At 34.3% G+C, this 18,565-nt stretch overlaps 1 protein-coding gene across 2 annotated transcripts in view; it reads left to right on the plus strand.

Annotated features, from left to right (window-relative positions):
- The window catches only part of LOC125654578 (kinesin-like protein KIF28P), a 48,033-nt gene that overhangs the window by 2,838 nt on the left and 26,630 nt on the right, over nt 1–18,565 (plus strand). For both annotated transcript variants that reach the window (XM_056144836.1, XM_056144837.1), the window contains exons 3-15: nt 357–572; nt 3,630–3,747; nt 3,991–4,102; nt 4,482–4,589; nt 4,943–5,076; nt 6,156–6,226; nt 7,686–7,746; nt 8,134–8,298; nt 13,990–14,105; nt 14,704–14,818; nt 15,123–15,186; nt 16,477–16,602; nt 16,821–16,981. In XM_056144836.1, coding sequence (XP_056000811.1) covers nt 357–572; nt 3,630–3,747; nt 3,991–4,102; nt 4,482–4,589; nt 4,943–5,076; nt 6,156–6,226; nt 7,686–7,746; nt 8,134–8,298; nt 13,990–14,105; nt 14,704–14,818; nt 15,123–15,186; nt 16,477–16,602; nt 16,821–16,981 — 1,567 coding nt within the window. The remainder of the gene's footprint in view (nt 1–356; nt 573–3,629; nt 3,748–3,990; nt 4,103–4,481; nt 4,590–4,942; nt 5,077–6,155; nt 6,227–7,685; nt 7,747–8,133; nt 8,299–13,989; nt 14,106–14,703; nt 14,819–15,122; nt 15,187–16,476; nt 16,603–16,820; nt 16,982–18,565) is intronic.

The raw sequence follows: 18,565 nt of genomic DNA on the forward strand, positions 1-18,565 counted from the left end.
GTATTGATGTAATAAGCCAAGTAACTGAAAAGCTTAAGCAATGGTAATCCTGGTTTCAATTAGCTTTTAGATAAAGTATTAATTTACGATGAATGTGAAAGTGTTTGCTATGTAGACTTCTTTGTTGAATTTAAAAGTTTAAAATTACAATGTGTGAACGGATTGTTTACTCTATGATGTACCGTTAAACTGGTGACATAGGCCACCAGCAAAAAATTTAAATGTCTGCTTGATTATCTGTAAAACTTTATGTGATATGAAAAAGTGTGCATTTTCAAAATTATTTTCTTTTCAAAAGATGCTACATGTAGTTTACAAATAACAATTAAGTTACAAAAAGTGATACCTGTTTTCAGAGGAAAGTGTTTGATGACCTTGGTCAAGGTGTCCTTGACAATGCATGGAAGGGCTACAACTGCTCGTTGTTTGCGTATGGACAGACTGGCAGTGGGAAGTCTTACTCCATGGTCGGATATGGAAACAACAAGGGAATTGTGCCGATTTTCTGTGAGGAGCTCTTCAAGGGAGTGGACGCAAAGAAGCAGACTGCAGGCAAAGATGAAGAGTACCAGGTTAGTGATGACATTGGATTCAAGAATTATCGGATTTCCCCAAATCTGTAGGTCTGATGGGCAAAAATTTGTTTCAAAAGTGATGGTTAATAAGTATATTTCATTGTCTGAATTGGTGAAATTACTGAAATGACTAGTTTGTTAAAAACGAGATTGGGCTGTATGAATGGGAAGATTCTCTTGTGAAACTGACCTTTCACCCCAACTAATCTAGTGGAATTTAAGGCACTTGACCCAAGAAGGTTCAGTCATATTTGATTCTATAATGCAGACCAAGACACTGGTATGCTCCAGTGAATGAAAGTAAATGTGGTGTGTCTTTAAATAGAAAAAGTATGGGGTATGTATATAGTTATATGAATGTTTAAGTGCATGCATCATCTTCTCATTAGATATTGCATATACATGTACATTGTGTGCTCTAATGGGTCAAATGTTGAGTCACATAGAGTGTATATCTGTGTGATAATGTTGTTTATGGACTGGGCTGATATTTTGAGATGTAACCTGGTTTGAGTCAGTTTACGCTTTATAATCCATGTAAACTGAATCAAATCTGGTAATATCACTTGATATGCCCCAAAATTAAAATCTTTCCTTATACAGTTGAACTTCAATATCTCAAACACTGATATCTCAAATACCAAGGATATGTTGAAGTGATTTGGAAGTCCCAAGCACTTGTTCTTTAAGTATTTTACCCTTGATATCTTGAATCCTTGGATATCTCGAAAAAAAATTCACGGTCCATTTGAGTTCAAGATAACAAGGTTTGACTGTAATTTAATGCAGAAAAGACAAAAGTACATGTCTTTGTTTAAGAAAATGTGATTAAGCAGGGATAAATACAAATCACTTGTGCTGCGCAAGGATTCATACCAACTTTCAAGCTGTAAAGGCAGCTATTTTAGTTCTATGAATAACCGGAGCATGTAGATTATTTATCAAAATTTGAACATGTAGATATTGAAGGTGGAGTTTACAACAAATTGCCAAAGAATATATGTTGGCTTTGAATGTAACTTTACTGCCCTTTTAATATCGACTTTGAAGTGGCTCCGGTAAAAAAATTGGGAAATTGTTTACTCTTTGACATCACATATAAGAAGTCTTCAAATACTAGAAAATGTAATAATTTGTGGTTTCTGATTTTGTAAAAGTTTTAAACTGATCAAAACTTACAGTTGCATGCAACATTGTCACTGATTAAATCCAACCATATAAAAGCTAAGCAAGTCACTAATCGTGATCCACAGGTCAAGATGAGGTGACTTCATCTGGTAAAATGTGACACATTTTATGCTTTGAGAGGCAGATCAAGGGCAGTATTATATTGCTTGGATTCGAATTTACTCTTTGATAGTAAAGAGTATGTAATTGCCTTTGAGGCAGATCAAGCAATTTTTCCCCGAGTGAAAATCTATTTACAAAGACATGGAGTTATATTTGCAAATACTTGATACATGTATCATTATTTTGAATATGATGTCTTTGTTTTACACTATTCAAATATCATGCAGAGATTGTATTGAATTTATTCCACAGCACTAGAGTTTTGCTCGACATTAAAAAAGCAGAAGTATCTTATTGTACAGTCTCATTTCATTCTGTTGATTTTCTATTTCAACTTACCAGTGCTACAATGTAAATTTTAAAAAAAATAATGAAATAAATAAAACAAGTAGTGCCAATAGGGCATATCCCCAAATCAGTTATACAATATAAACTAGTGTTTTAGTGTGCTGAACCCATCATATTGTGTGTCACATGTAAAAGTTAAGTTATAGTCACATCAGTTATACAATATAAGCTAGTGTTTTAGTGTGCTGAACCCATCATACTGTGTGTCACATGTAAAAGTTAAGTTATAGTCACATCAGTTATACAATATAAACTAGTGTTTTAGTGTGCTGAACCCATCATACTGTGTGTCACATGTAAAGTTAAGTTATAGTCACATCAGTTATACAATATAAACTAGTGTTTTAGTGTGCTGAACCCATCATACTGTGTGTCACATGTAAAGTTAAGTTATAGTCACATCAGTTATACAATATAAACTAGTGTTTTAGTGTGCTGAACCCATCATACTGTGTGTCACATGTAAAGTTAAGTTATAGTCACATCAGTTATACAATATAAGCTAGTGTTTTAGTGTGCTGAACCCATCATACTGTGTGTCACATGTAAAGTTAAGTTATAGTCACATCAGTTATACAATATAAGCTAGTGTTTTAGTGTGCTGAACCCATCATACTGTGTGTCACATGTAAAGTTAAGTTATAGTCACATCAGTTATACAATATAAACTAGTGTTTTAGTGTGCTGAACCCATCATACTGTGTGTCACATGTAAAAGTTAAGTTATAGTCACATCAGTTATACAATATAAGCTAGTGTTTTAGTGTGCTGAACCCATCATACTGTGTGTCACATGTAAAGTTAAGTTATAGTCACATCAGTTATACAATATAAGCTAGTGTTTTAGTGTGCTGAACCCATCATACTGTGTGTCACATGTAAAGTTAAGTTATAGTCACATCAGTTATACAATATAAGCTAGTGTTTTAGTGTGCTGAACCCATCATACTGTGTGTCACATGTAAAGTTAAGTTATATAGTCACATCAGTTATACAATATAAGCTAGTGTTTTAGTGTGCTGAACCCATCATACTGTGTGTCACATGTAAAGTTAAGTTATAGTCACATCAGTTATACAATATAAACTAGTGTTTTAGTGTGCTGAACCAATCATACTGTGTGTCACATGTAAAAGTTAAGTTATAGTCACATCAGTTATACAATATAAACTAGTGTTTTAGTGTGCTGAACCCATCATACTGTGTGTCACATGTAAAATTAAGTAGTCACATCAGTTATACAATATAAACTAGTGTTTTAGTGTGCTGAACTCATCATGCTGTGTATCACATGTAAAAGTTAAGTTATAGTCACATAAAGTGTATGTTATTCTGTGTGTTAATGTATAATGTAAAGTGTGTGTCATTCTGTGTGTTTATATGGTCCTATGAATTGTATGTCATTCTGTGTTGTAGGTGACACTCAGTATGTTGGAGATCTACAATGAACAAGTGAGAGATCTTCTGAATCCAAAGTCTATTGCACAGAAGGGAGGACTGAAAGTGCGACAGCACCCCTCCAAAGGATTCTACGGTACATAATCAGATTCATGTACCTGTAATCTGTAGGTTAATCACCTAAATACTGCATTGTATGGTAATGCCTATGTATTCAGATACATATATTCTCAGAGAAAGACAGAGTTATAACTTTGCAGTTGTGTTTATGTAAAGACACACCAGGCTGTACTGTTTGTCATGCTTCAGTGGAGTTCAACATTTGTTTGTTTGTCATGCTTCAGTGGAGTTCTCTATTTGTATATTTACCTTATTTTAGTGGAGTCTTTGGTGTCCACTCCTGTTAGCAGCTATTCCGACATTGAGGGCAGAATCAATGAAGGAACCAGAAATAGGACCGTGGCTGCCACAAACATGAATGCCACCAGCAGGTAAACACAAACATGAATACCACCAGTAGGTAAACACAAACATGAATACCACCAGTAGGTAAACACAAACATGAATACTACCAACAGGTAAACACAAACATGAATGCCACCAGTAGGTAAACAACAAACATGAATGCCACCAGCAGGTAATTACAAACATAAATGCCACTAAAATATTAAAGTTTAATATAGATATTTATAAAATGTTTTCCACAGTTATAATCCATTGTTACAACTGATTGGATACAGTATAAGAGTATCTGATTATATTTGTCTTATTATGTATTGTTTGGAATTGGGAAAGTCTGTAAAAATGTCTTTTAAAATCTTGACAAAAGTTGGTAAGTCTGTATGAAGCCTATTTTTACTTGTTTTATAGTCGAGCCCACACCATTGTGGCTATTACTTTTGTCCAGAAGACTCCCAATGAAACAGGACAGAGCATGACAAGATCATCCAGTGTAAATCTAGTGGACTTGGCTGGAAGGTAGGTCAGAGGTCATTTAGTGGCACAAGGTCAAGGCCAATTTTCTTTTTTGATTATAATATCTAATAAACTGTATGTATATTTTATGTTGATATTTAGACACAATACATGCTTTAAAGTTTTTATTTCTGATTTCCAGTACATTAGACCATAATTTCCTCTGTAGGAACTGCCAAATATATAAGCAACTGTACATATGTATATTTCTCCATTTGGGTAGCTGAATTGTTAAATGTCATAAAAGTTTTCAAAATATGTACCTTACATTCTGGTAATTTTAATGGTTTACCAGTCCAAAAGAATATTTCATGTTCAGGAAGGCATCAGATTCATGCAAACTTAATTTTAATCAGTGAGCGAGCAGAATCCACTGGAGCCACAGGGGATCGTCTCAAAGAAGGATCGGCCATCAACCAATCACTAAGCTCCCTGGGAAATGTTATCAGCGCTTTAGCTGACCAATCACAAGGCAAAAAGAAAGTTGTAGGTGGGTATATTTTTGTATGACTGGTTGCATTTGAAAAACTCAGAACTGTATCAATGTTAAAAAACTATGTTAGAACAACAGTATCATAATTTTTGGAGGAGTGTAGGACAAAAGGCTTAATTTTGGTCATTTTCTGAAAAAATCATTAGATTAGTCAGCAGATACAGTAGTCTATCTCAGGCCACAACAGCAATATCTTGTAGTATACTGTCTCAGTCAAACAGTGATATCTTAGAATTGTAGTATTTTATCTCAGTCAAACAGTGATATCTTAGAATTGTAGTATACTATCTCAGTCAAACAATGATATTTTAGAATTGTAGTATACTATCTCAGTCAAACAGTGATATCTTAGAATTGTAGTATTCTATCTCAGTCAAACAGTGATATCTTAGAATTGTAGTATTCTATCTCAGTCAAACAGTGATATCTTAGAATTGTAGTATACTATCTCAGTCAAACAGTGATATTTTAGTATTGTAGTATACTATCTCAGTCAAATCTTAGAATTGTAGTATTCTATCTCAGTCAAACAGTGATATCTTAGAATTGTAGTATACAATCTCAGTCAAACAGTGATATCTTAGAATTGTAGTATACTATCTCAGTCAAACAGTGATATCTTAGAATTGTAGTATTCTATCTCAGTCAAACAGTGATATCTTAGAATTGTAGTATTCTGTCTCAGTCAAACAGTGATATTTTAGAATTGTACTATACTATCTCAGTCAAACAGTGATATTTTAGAATTGTAGTATTCTATCTCAGTCAAACAGTGATATCTTAGAATTGTAGTATTCTATCTCAGTCAAACAGTGATATCTTAGAATTGTAGTATTCTATCTCAGTCAAACAGTGATATCTTAGAATTGTAGTATACTATCTAAGTTCCAAGTAAGGCAATACAGGAATATACTGTAAATGGATTAATTTAAAAGTTTGCTGATATATAAGTTTATGGCATGAAATTTTGCATTCACCATGCAGTCAGCAGTTTGTTTTTTGGCATAATTGCTTAAAATGCCCTAGAAAATATGTAACCAATATATGTTATATTTTTTTTTCATTTTCTGTTTTAGTACCATATCGGGATTCTGTCCTAACCAAACTACTACAGAATGCTCTTGGTGGCAACAGTAAAACTATCATGGTAAGTCATAAATTAAGATTGTTTCTATGAGATAGTGTAATAGTGTGATAAGTTAAACACTAAGACTGTGTAAGATAAACACTGAGACTGTGTAAGATAAACACTGAGACTGTGTAAGATAAATACTGAGACTGTGTAAAATAAACACTAAGACTGTGTAAGATAACACTGAGACTGTAAGATAAACACTAAGACTGTGTAAGATAAACACTGAGACTGTGCAAGATAAACACTGAGACTGTGTAAGATAAATACTGAGACTGTGTAAAATAAACACTAAGACTGTGTAAGATAACACTGAGACTGTAAGATAAACACTGAGACTGTGTAAGTTAAACACTGAGACTGTGTAAGATAAACACTGAGACTGTCTTCGTAAGATATAGAGCTGAGTTAGACTACAGTCTTGGTAAGATATAGAGTATTGTGGGACAGAGTCAGACTACAGTTTTGGTAAGATATTGAGTATTGTGGGGCAGAGTCAGACTACAGTCTTGGTAAAATATAGAGTATTGTTGGGCAGAGTCAGACTACAGTCTTGGTAAGATATTGAGTATTTTGGGGCAGAGTTAGACTACAGCCTTGGTAAGATATATAGTATTGTGGGGCAGAGTCAGACTACAGTCTTGGTAAGATATAGAGTATTGTGGGGCAGAGTCAGACTACAGTCTTGGTAAGATATTGAGTATTGTGTGGCAGAGTTAAACTAGTCTTGGTAAGATATAGAGTATTGTGGGGCAGAGTCAGACTACATTTTCGGTAAGATATAGAGTATTGTGGGGCATAGTTGGACTACAGTCTTGGTAAGATATTGAGTATTGTGGGGCAGAGTCAGACTACAGTATCGGTAAGATATTGAGTATTGTGGAGCAGAGTTAAACTAGTCTTGGTAAGATATAGAGTATTGTGTGGCAGAGTCAGACTACAGTCTTGGTAAGATATAGAGTATTGTGGGGCAGAGTCAGACTACAGTCTTGGTAAGATATAGAGTATTGTGGGGCATAGTTAGACTACAGTCTTGGTAAGATATAGAGTATTATGGGGCAGAGTCAGACTACAGTCTTTGTAAGATATTGAGTATTATGGAGCATAGTTAGTCTACAGTCTTGGTAAGATATAGAGTATTGTGGGGCATAGTCAGACTACAGTCTTGGTAAGATATAGAGTATTGTGGGGCAGAGTCAGACTACAGTCTCGGTAAGCTAAGCAGTGAGACTGTTGTATTCCATAATCCACATGGTAAAGAATTCAATAAAGTAAATAGATATATTGTACTAGATGTACTTCTGTGAGCATTGTCAGTACACTGATTCATGATCAACACCATACACTGTCAATACTAATTTATGATTGTACCAAATATTCGATTTTCCACCATTATACAAATTCATAAGGTACATTATATTAAGGCAGCTGTTTCCTTGAAAATGAACTTACATATGTTAAATCTGAACTGTAGATTGCTGCGCTCAGTCCAGCTGACATCAATTACGATGAGACGCTTTCTACACTGAGATTTGGTAAGTATGATATTTATTTCGTCTCTGAGAGTCAATCACCCTTTATGTAGCTTAGTGCATTAGAAGAAAGGGTCCGGTTTAAACGATGAGGATATCATTTGTTCAATACCCAGTGTGCGCTTAACATATTTTGATATCGCAGGTAAACAATAGAACTGTATTTTGATGGGTAGATATGGTTTTTCATTGTCAAGATACTTATCTTTAATAATGCCTATAAGCACCTTCAATCAGGCCTGAGTTAGTGGTTAACGTGTGTACTTCTTTACATGTGTGATGATACAATTTTGCAATTCATTTCAGTTTGTGCGAAATCTTCAATTTTCAAGAATAAAATGTTAAATTCTCATAAGATTTTTCATCTGACTCTAATTTACTCTAAACCAGCTGACCGAGCCAAGGCCATAAAAACAACAGCCACTGTGAATGAGAGCCCTACAGACAAACTGATCCGTGAACTTAGAGAGGAGAATGCCAAGCTGATGGAAATGTTGAAATCAGGGGGCATCACTCTGGACCAGCTGTCAGCTGCTGGCGGTAATGCCAATCAGGGTAAGGGTTGAATATAGTCTGTGTTTGAGCCTGATGCTGTGAAGGCATACTGTGATGCATGAACTTGAAGTGAAATAGTGATGAGAAGATATGTCTTTAACTTAGAATTTTATCTATGGAATTTTTAAAAATCATAACAGCCATTTTATTTTCACAATAGCTCAACAACCATGTAAGATATACTGATAATGTAATGATTATTTCTAAATGAATCAGAATACCACAATGTTGCAGCTTCACTGTGGGGAACAATTCTTTTCTGCAGTTATGCAGATATTATATGTACTGAAAATTTGAAGATATAGTTTGGTGATTTAAAAAATTGTACATGTATTTAACTCTGAAGTCTGCAAAAGGTATCTATTACAAGGCGTATCTCTTAGGAAAGGTCAGTAACAGGAAGGAAGGTCATCGTAACGGAAGCTTGAGACACAACATGTTTCTCCATTTATTATCAGGTCTCCCTGCACACACCTATATCATATGCTAATGTGTATACTACTAGTATATAGGTGTCTGCTCTCAGTTATACAAAGTTAACTTTTTTGTGATACTTCATTATAAACTTCCATTGTGCATAAAAAATGTGGATCTTTTGCATGGAGTGCTTCAAGCTTCACACCAATGTCTCAAGTTAATTATGGGGTGTGGGATTTCTGTTTGACCTTCGTACAGTGTATCTGGTGACTGGGTCTGGTATCGTGGACCAACTATTGTATTGTATCATTGGATAAACCATGTAGTCAGAAATATCTTGCTACAGTCAATAATTCTTAATGTCGCATATACATATAATAGTGTAAAATAACTTCAAATGAATGTGAATTGTTTAAATAAAATCATTTTGCTCAAAACTTTCAAGATATACAAACCTTTGAAGAAGAAATGAATTATCTAGTACACAATAGTTTGATACATGGATATACAATGTATACAGAGATATGAATACATGGAAAGAGCACAATTATCCATGCACAAAATTTATAATGTAAATTAGTGATTTTTAGGTCCCCCGAGTAAACTCTGGTGGACCTATTGCAATTGGTTTGTCGTCCGTCGTCGTGTATTAACAATTGAACATTTTTAACTTTTTCTTGGTAACTTCCATTCCAATTCTTTTCAAATTTGGTATGAAGCATCCTTGGGACAAGGGGGACGTAAATTTCAGGACTCCTGGGGCCCTAGGGGTGGGGCAAAAACTGCCCAAAATTGACCAATTTTCAAAAATCTTCTCTAGAACTACACATGTTTGAGAAAAACTAAATACATATAGTGATGTAGAGCAGGAAGGCCTCTACCAAAATTGTAAATTTCATGATCACCGGGATAGGGGTTTTGATCCCAGGGCAGGTCCAAACTTACTATATAGTGTTTATGTGTAAAACACTTAGATAACATCTTCTTTGGTGTTATTGATATTAAATTGAAACTAAATGAATATTTAGAAAGAGCAAGTAGTCCTTTACCAAAAATATAAATTTGATGATCCCAGGGGTAGGAGTTTTGGTATTAGGTGGGGCCAAAATGGTCAGTTATGAAATGTGTGAACAATAAAATTTTTAACTTCTTGATAACTACCATTCCAATTCTTTTCAAATTTGGTATGAAGCATCTTTTGAGCAAGGGGGACATAAATTGTAAATTTCAGGACTCCTGGGGCCCTAGGGGTGGGGCAAAAACTGCCCAAAATTGACCAATTTTCAAAAATGCATAATGTTGTAGAGTAGGAAAGCCCCTACCAAAATTGTAAATTTCATGATCCCCAGGGTAGGGGTTTTGACCCCCAGAGCAAGGCCAAACTATAGTGTTTGTGTGTAAAACATTTAATTAACTTCTTTTTTAGTGCTATTGATATTAAATTGAAAGTAAATGGATATTTAGAAGGAGTGGGTAATCCTTTACCAAAATAGTAAATTGCATGATCCTAGGGGTAAGGGTTTGGTTTCAGGTGGTGTCAAAATTATAATAATGATTTGAAGGCCTAATTTAAGTTTGCTGATACTGTATAAAATCTAAATGCATACTAAGGAATACCATAAAAGGATGTACAAAAATGGTGAATTTCACAACCCAGGGTTTTGACTCTAGGATGGGTCCAGATTAGTGATATCTTTTAATGTTAATACACATATATTATATAATACACATATATTATGTAAAGCCTTTCATCAGTGTATGCACTTTTGAGGGCATTGAAGTTTTAAGAACATATTTTGTAATACATGTATACTGTTGCTGAACATTAGAATTTAACTTCGATATTCAGAACAGGAATTTTTTTTCCTAGTTTTCATAGCCCTTGGGAGTAGTGATACTTTTCACTAGTACTCAGGTGACCCATAAGGCCTGTGGGCCTCCTGTTTAGACTTTGAATATTATCTGTGCTTGTCATTCATTTCAATTTGTCGAAATTTGATTTTTCTGTTTGAAGCACCATAGCATGCATTTTATGAACATGTCTTTGTTATATTCTAGACTCATCTGAAGGTAATATTATTTCCAAACTATTCTTTTAGAGGTCTGTCCAAGTTAGAAAACTCTTGTGCTCACTGTTCACTTTACTTTTCTGGAGATTGTTAGCTTTTGTTTGCAGCATTAGATAATTTAATTGAGATTTCACTTGCAGGGAAAATGGAATATTGAAATTTACTTCAATGCTAATTATGTTTTTGGATTTATTTATTTTTTTAGTTTCTTTTTCCAAGGTATAAACCAGCATATTCATTAATTAAAAACTTGTTGTTCATTGGGATTTTAAAAGATCATAATCATTGATAGGTCATAAGAAGGCCTGCACATAAAATTAATTCTCTGCTTCTAAGGCCAATTTTTTTTTTTTCAAAAACAGATGAGGGAGGGAGGTGTTTTTTCCCCATTTTTATCAGCAATGAAATAGATAATAGAGACATTTTTATATCCAGAATTTGTTGGAAAGGAAACTGTAGGCATAAAAGTTCTATAACTAAAACATGAACACATTAATTAGACTATTTGTCCACAAAAACCATTTTCAGAAGCCAATTTGTTCATTTTATTTCAAGATCAGTTTTAAGAGTATATCTGATGGAATGGCCGGGATTGTAACTGCAACTTTATTTGTAATAATCACCAGAAACCTTCGCATTTCGTAGTTTTTCAGGGAATGTCCAACTTTCTAAATTTTCTGAGACTCCGATTTTACACCCTCAAAGAGATTGAGAAATGCACAACCATCTGAATATCCTTCTACCAATATGATCCATGGCAATATGACTATGGCTTCATATCAAATACTTATGTTGTTGATACAGACAATCAATCCACATGGTTTCAAGATGAATACAGTATTGCAAGCTTCAAAAACATGTTAGTAATAAATACACACATATACAATCGTTTAACTGAATATAACTGATTCATTCGGAAGTCACAAATATGCAGGAGAATTCCGAATGCAAATTAGTGGAAAATCCGAATACAAGTTAACGGGAAATTCAAAATGAATGAGGATTCCCCCTCCCGGGATATGTATGTGCATTACCAACTTTTTATTCTAATTGAAATGCGGCAACCTCAAAACAGATGTTCACGGGTCTGAGAACTGTCATTTTAATTTTATTTGGCATTAGTGTCAATTGCTTAGTCACATAAAAACTTAGATATATCTTGCAAATGCGTTAGAAAGTTCATGTATGTTCAAATACATCTTTTTGATAAATTATGTGAAATTCTTTAAAACAAGACATTGCTGCCTTACAGGATTAAACTTTGGGTATGTGTCTGTAAAGTGCTTGCTTACTGTAGAATATTTAGTGTGTGTTAAAGCCTTTGAACACTGTGGCTACATTTTTATGAGTAGAAAGCACTACCATGTAATTGTATCAGGACCTTGTATGGGTTGTCGTAGTTACTGAAATATGATTACAATAGAATATTTTTTGCCAAAGATGTAAACCCTTTGAAAATTATATTCTTTAGTGTAGATTAAATCTGATTTATAAAAAAATGTTTTTTCTAAGATCATTAAAAGAGAGGATTAGTATTTCTACATTGGCTTGATTTATCATTTTCCTCTACATTTATCACAATTTCAATCCTGGTTACTTTTGCATTCTGCTACAAATCCTTGTATGAAAAACACCTTGAATCCTAAAAATTCTCTGCATTTAATATTGCATCTATCTTTAACATAACAGTACTGTGTACAATTAGTAAGTCTGTATTTCTTATCTCTTTGTAATAGGACCTGTATTTCTTGCCTTTAGCATTAATCTTAAAGTTTATCAATTTCTACATGTACAAGTGTCAATCATTTATTTATAATCATTGCCTTTTTTCAGAAAATGCGAACTAGAGAATTAGTTTGTATTAAGGATAGGCGGGACACTGATTACATGATTGAAATAAGTGATGTCAGAAAGTCAATGTCATATCAAATAAATATGTTTGTAACAGCAGTGAAAACAAGGTTTTTAATAGTAAATTTCCATGTATTGTTAATCATATTTTCGTAAATTTAGACCACAAAGTTGAGGATCCCGTGGGGATTCTGGTTAGGTCCTAAGGAAACTCCTTTGTTGTAAGAGGTGACTAAATGGGGTGGTTTGTCGGATGAGACCGCAAAAACCGAGGTCCCGTGTCACAGCAGGTGTGGCATGATAAAGATCCCTCCCTGCTCAATGGCCATAAGCGCTGAGCATAGGCCTAAATTTTGCAGCCCTTCATCGGCAGTGGTGATGTCTCCATATGAGTGAAATATTCTCGAGAGGGATGTTAAACAATATTCAATCAATCAATCGAGGAAGATAATGATGATTGTTGAAAGTGTATCCCTATAGTCTGTATTTCAAACCGAAATTAATTTGAGAGAAAAAATTAACAGGACTATACGCGTATGTAAGGTAGTTTTAAAATCAGTTTTCACTGCTTTTCATGGAAGATAACTCTTCCATGCCCATAATTCCTGTCTATGATAAGAACCCCCAGACACATGATGGGGGATATGTGTGTATTGAGGGACCCCTATACTATGATTTTACCAAGTATGGGGGAAATTCATTAACACATAGTTTTTTCATGCCACAGTCCTGCCTATCCATAATAGAGATTAATTAATTAGTGAAGTGAAAATCTCTGTAAACATGTCATGTTACATAATAACATGGTGTTCTTTTTTCATTCACAACATAAAATATTGTCATCTGCAATGTGTACAGTGGTTTTGCTCAAAATGAAATACATGTACTTTTGCATTATTGTAAAAACAAAATGCTTACCAAAATAAGTCTGTACATTTCTAAACGTTGAGTGTGACTTGTGTAAGTCTTTACATTTCTAAATGTTGAGTGTGACTTGTATAAGTCTTTACATTTCTAAACGTTGAGTGTGACTTGTGTAAGTCTGTATACATTTCTAAACGTTGAGTGTGACTTGTATAAGTCTGTACATTTCTAAATGTTGAGTGTGACTTGTATAAGTCTGTACATTCCTAAATGTTGATTGTGACTTGTGTAAGTCTGTACATTTCTAAATGTTGAGTGTGACTTGTGTAAGTCTGTATACATTTCTAAACGTTGAGTGTGACTTGTGTAAGTTTGTACATTTCTAAATGTTGAGTGTGACTTGTGTAAGTCTGTATACATTTCTAAACGTTGAGTGTGACTTGTATAAGTCTGTACATTCCTAAATGTTGAGTATGACTTGTGTTGTCAGAAATTGAAGAGATGAAACGAGCCATGGAAGAAGAACTCAGAAAAAATCAGGAGGAAATGGAGAACATGAAGAAGACATGGCAAGAGAGACTGTCTGAGCAAGAACAAGTCAATAAGGTGAGTCTGAGCAAGAACAAGTCAATAAGGTGAGTCCTTCACCTTGGACATTGCAAGCTGTAGACTAAAATGATAGCCATTGACCTTCTAAGTTTTAATGTGGACTAAAATGATAGCCATTGACCTTCTAAGTTTTAATGTGGACTAAAATGATAGCCATTGACCTTCTTCTAAGGTCTTGGTGTGGAAAAGATACATGTACTGTTAACAAATTCTTATTTGCATCTACTTTTATTTGCGAGTCATGGATGGGAAAGGTGTTCAGAAGTGAAAATCCACATATACACCTTGTACATAAATAAAATTCTGCAAGAATGTGGTGATGGCAAAGCTTGTACATAAATAAAAATTACTTTACGGTACTTATTCATTGACTTTGTCAACCACAATTATATTTTCCAAAGACTATTCTCTGAATATAACATAAAGTGATTTGGGAGTATTGAGGAAGCCCTTGTTCAGAAGGAGGCCTGACCCTTCAGTTAAACAAATATCTATTGCCCAAAGAGTGCTCTGTAAGTTTTTTAGAAGTAAACATCTGCTTTTGTTGTTGTTTTTATTTGTGTAGGTTTTATATTCAGACTTTCATTTTTTACAGGGCACCATGGATGCAGAACGCAAAAAGCAGGAGGACAGAAAGGTCATACCCCATTTCTGGAACCTGCACGAGGACCCTGCCCTAACAGCCATGATCATTCATTTTGCCAAAGAAGGTTGGTGTGAATTACCAGTAAATATGATATATTTGTGTGAAAGAATTCATGGAAACCAAATGCAGGAGAAAGAATTGAGATGTCAAAATTGTCTAATCTCGACATTGTGGGATCCAAAATGTTGTGTAAACCATACTCATACCTTTATATTCTATAATAAAGGTTTCAAGTACTCTAGGTCTGTACTCCAAATATTGTTTAATCCAAAGACAATATCTTGTACCATTAGCATGCTTAGATAAGATAAAGTTTCACTGTATATTCATACATATAGACATGAACATTGTGATGTATTTTATTGTAGGAACATCCAACATTGGAAACAAAAATGCTAGTCCAGCTGCTCAGATCACCATTAGTGGCCTGAGGTTAGTATCAAAATATATAGCACACAGTATTTAAATCAAATACACTTACTGCAACATTTCCACCAAATATCTTCACTGCAGCATTTCTCCACCAAATACACCCACTGCAGCATTTCTCCACCAAATCCACCCACTGCAGCATTTCTCCACCAAATCCACCCACTGCAGCATTTCTCTACCAAATATATCCACTGCAGTATGGTTTTAATTTTCTGTTTAATTTTAATTTGACACTCATGTTGAATATACATTTGGATACCTACCACTGGAAATCGACTTCACTTTATACTACATGTCTAGTCTAGGTTTATTGATAATTGAGTGTTTTTAAACTTTTGATTATTTTTACTTCTAAACCAGTTTTTGTACAGAACATCTATGGGTAAAGGGGAAGAACAACTGAATTTTATGGAATCTGCCAAATGTGGCCTCAAGGATGAGGTCACAACAACTTAACAAAAACTGCAATCTTTAAGTAACTTGTTCTTTACACCTGAACATCTAGCAGATAAACTGGGTACACACATGTATTTATGATATGCATGAAACTGGCCTCCACCAAAAATGTAAAATGTGAATTCATGGTTCTAGCTGGATTACGGGTTCTAATTAGTCATACAGTGAAAATGCAATAAATTTTTAAAATCTTCCAGAACATGTAACACACAGAGTAGGTACTTTATGCACATGAAGGGCTTTTCCAAATTTGTGAAATTCATGGCCCAGGAATTCAGGGGTTGGGGTCATAGGGTGGAGGTAAATTGGTTGTGTATTACAAATACATGAATTCTTTTAAAAAAAAATTCTTGTATATTCCTTTAAAACATTTAACTGGGTGCATAGTTATTATAAGCATTGGAGATCTCTGCCAAAATTTTTATCCATGGCTTCTAGTCAGTAGTGATCGATTAAACTTTTGATTGGAAAGAAAAGGTGGTCCAAGTTCACCAAGAGAAAAAGAAACACCTAGAGGTTTTTTGGTGTTTTTTTTTTTTTTTTTTTTTTGTATTTTTTGTTTGTGTGGTATTTGTATGACTTAAGGCTCATGGACTTCTTGTTTCTTATTAAAAATAGTAAAATACACATGTGCAATGAACCTATAATTTCATATAATTTAGACACACTTAATATTCAACTCTCTAGTCATAAAAGTGATTTCATTTGCTCAGGATTGAAGATACACACTTGGAAATGGCACATAAAGTTCTGTTTATGAACCAAATGTTGTTTATGTTTAAACATTAGCATTTTATGACCGTCACACTTAGGAAGTCTACCTCTGAATTTCAGTATTCAGAAACAACACGGTGTTGTAACCAACAAAGGGGGAATAGTGAAAATCAAATCTAAAGATGGCAAAATTCTAGTGAATGGAGCAAAAATCACCAAGGAAACGGAAATTCATCACAATGACAGGTAAACTTTCTACAGGATTGGAATAGCATTTCTTTGTGCTGCAATAGAGTTTTATAACACAGAATTCAGGGATTTTAATATGATTCTTGTAAACTTTCTACTTGATTGGAATAGCATTTCTTTGTGCTGCAATAGAGTTTTATAACACAGAATTCAGGGATTTTAATATGATTCTTGTGAACTTTAGCAGGTTAGTTCTATTTTGCATTTCTCTACAGAGTGCTGTTTGGTCCGAATCACCTATACGTTTTCCATCATCCTCAAGATGAGGCCAAGAATGCCAAGGAGGGAAAAGTGACGGAAACACCCACCTATGGCACAGCTCAGGAGGAAATTGCCAAAAAGGCAGGCTTCATGGACAAAGCTGGAAAATCAGAGGGTAGGCTTAGTTTCTAGTGACAATTTAATTTTGCAATTATAAATGAATATCATTTGACTTGTAGAATATTTAAAAAGTACCTAGAATAGTATACATGTATTAATTTTGATTTTTCTATACTCTATACTGCATTCACTTCAGGTTATTCTTGCAGTTTCTTGTGTATCCATTTTATGTTAAATGCATTTTATATTCATTCTCAGCATAAATTAAACTAGCTACAGTGATTATAAGTCTACAGTATATATAGTCAGTAGAGTTTGAAGGCTGTCTACAGTGTATATAGTCAGTAGAGTTTGAAGGCTGTCTACAGTATATAATCAGTAGAGTTTGAAGGCTGTCTACAGTATATAGTCAGTAGAGTTTGAAGGCTGTCTACAGTATATAGTCAGTAGAGTTTGAAGGCTGTCTACAGTGTATATAGTCAGTAGAGTTTGAAGGCTGTCTACAGTATATAGTCAGTAGAGTTTGAAGGCTGTCTACAGTATATATAGTCAGTAGAGTTTGAAGGCTGTCTACAGTATATAATCAGTAGAGTTTGAAGGCTGTCTACAGTATATATAGTCAGTAGAGTTTGAAGGCTGTCTACAGTATATATAGTCAGTAGAGTTTGAAGGCTGTCTACAGTATATAGTCAGTAGAGTTTGAAGGCTGTCTACAGTATATATAGTCAGTAGAGTTTGAAGGCTGTCTACAGTATATAATCAGTAGAGTTTGAAGGCTGTCTACAGTATATATAGTCAGTAGAGTTTGAAGGCTGTCTACAATATATAATCAGTAGAGTTTGAAGGATGTCTACAGTATATAATCAGTAGAGTTTGAAGGCTGTCTACAGTATATAATCAGTAGAGTTTGAAGGCTGTCTACAGTATATAATCAGTAGAGTTTGAAGGCTGTCTACAGTATATATAGTCAGTAGAGTTTGAAGGCTGTCTACAATATATAATCAGTAGAGTTTGAAGGCTGTCTACAGTATATAATCAGTAGAGTTTGAAGGCTGTCTACAGTATATAATCAGTAGAGTTTAAAGGCTGTCTACAGTATATAGTCAGTAGAGTTTGAAGGCTGTCTACAGTATATAATCAGTAGAGTTTGAAGGCTGTCTACAGTATATATAGTCAGTAGAGTTTGAAGGCTGTCTACAGTATATAACCAGTAGAGTTTGAAGGCTGTCTACAGTATATAGTCAGTAAAGTTTGAAGGCTGTCTACAGTATATATAGTCAGTAGAGTTTGAAGGCTGTCTACAGTATATATAGTCAGTAGAGTTTGAAGGCTGTCTACAGTATATAATCAGTAGAGTTTGAAGGCTGTCTACAGTATATATAGTCAGTAGAGTTTGAAGGCTGTCTACAATATATAATCAGTAGAGTTTGAAGGCTGTCTACAGTATATAATCAGTAGAGTTTGAAGGCTGTCTACAGTATATAGTCAGTAGAGTTTGAAGGCTGTCTTACAGTATATAGTCAGTAGAGTTTGAAGGCTGTCTACAGTATATAATCAGTAGAGTTTGAAGGCTGTCTACAGTATATAGTCAGTAGAGTTTGAAGGCTGTCTACAGTATATAGTCAGTAGAGTTTGAAGG

The sequence above is a fragment of the Ostrea edulis genome, chromosome 7 (genome assembly GCF_947568905.1).
Source record: "Ostrea edulis chromosome 7, xbOstEdul1.1, whole genome shotgun sequence".
Classification (NCBI taxonomy): domain Eukaryota; kingdom Metazoa; phylum Mollusca; class Bivalvia; order Ostreida; family Ostreidae; genus Ostrea; species Ostrea edulis.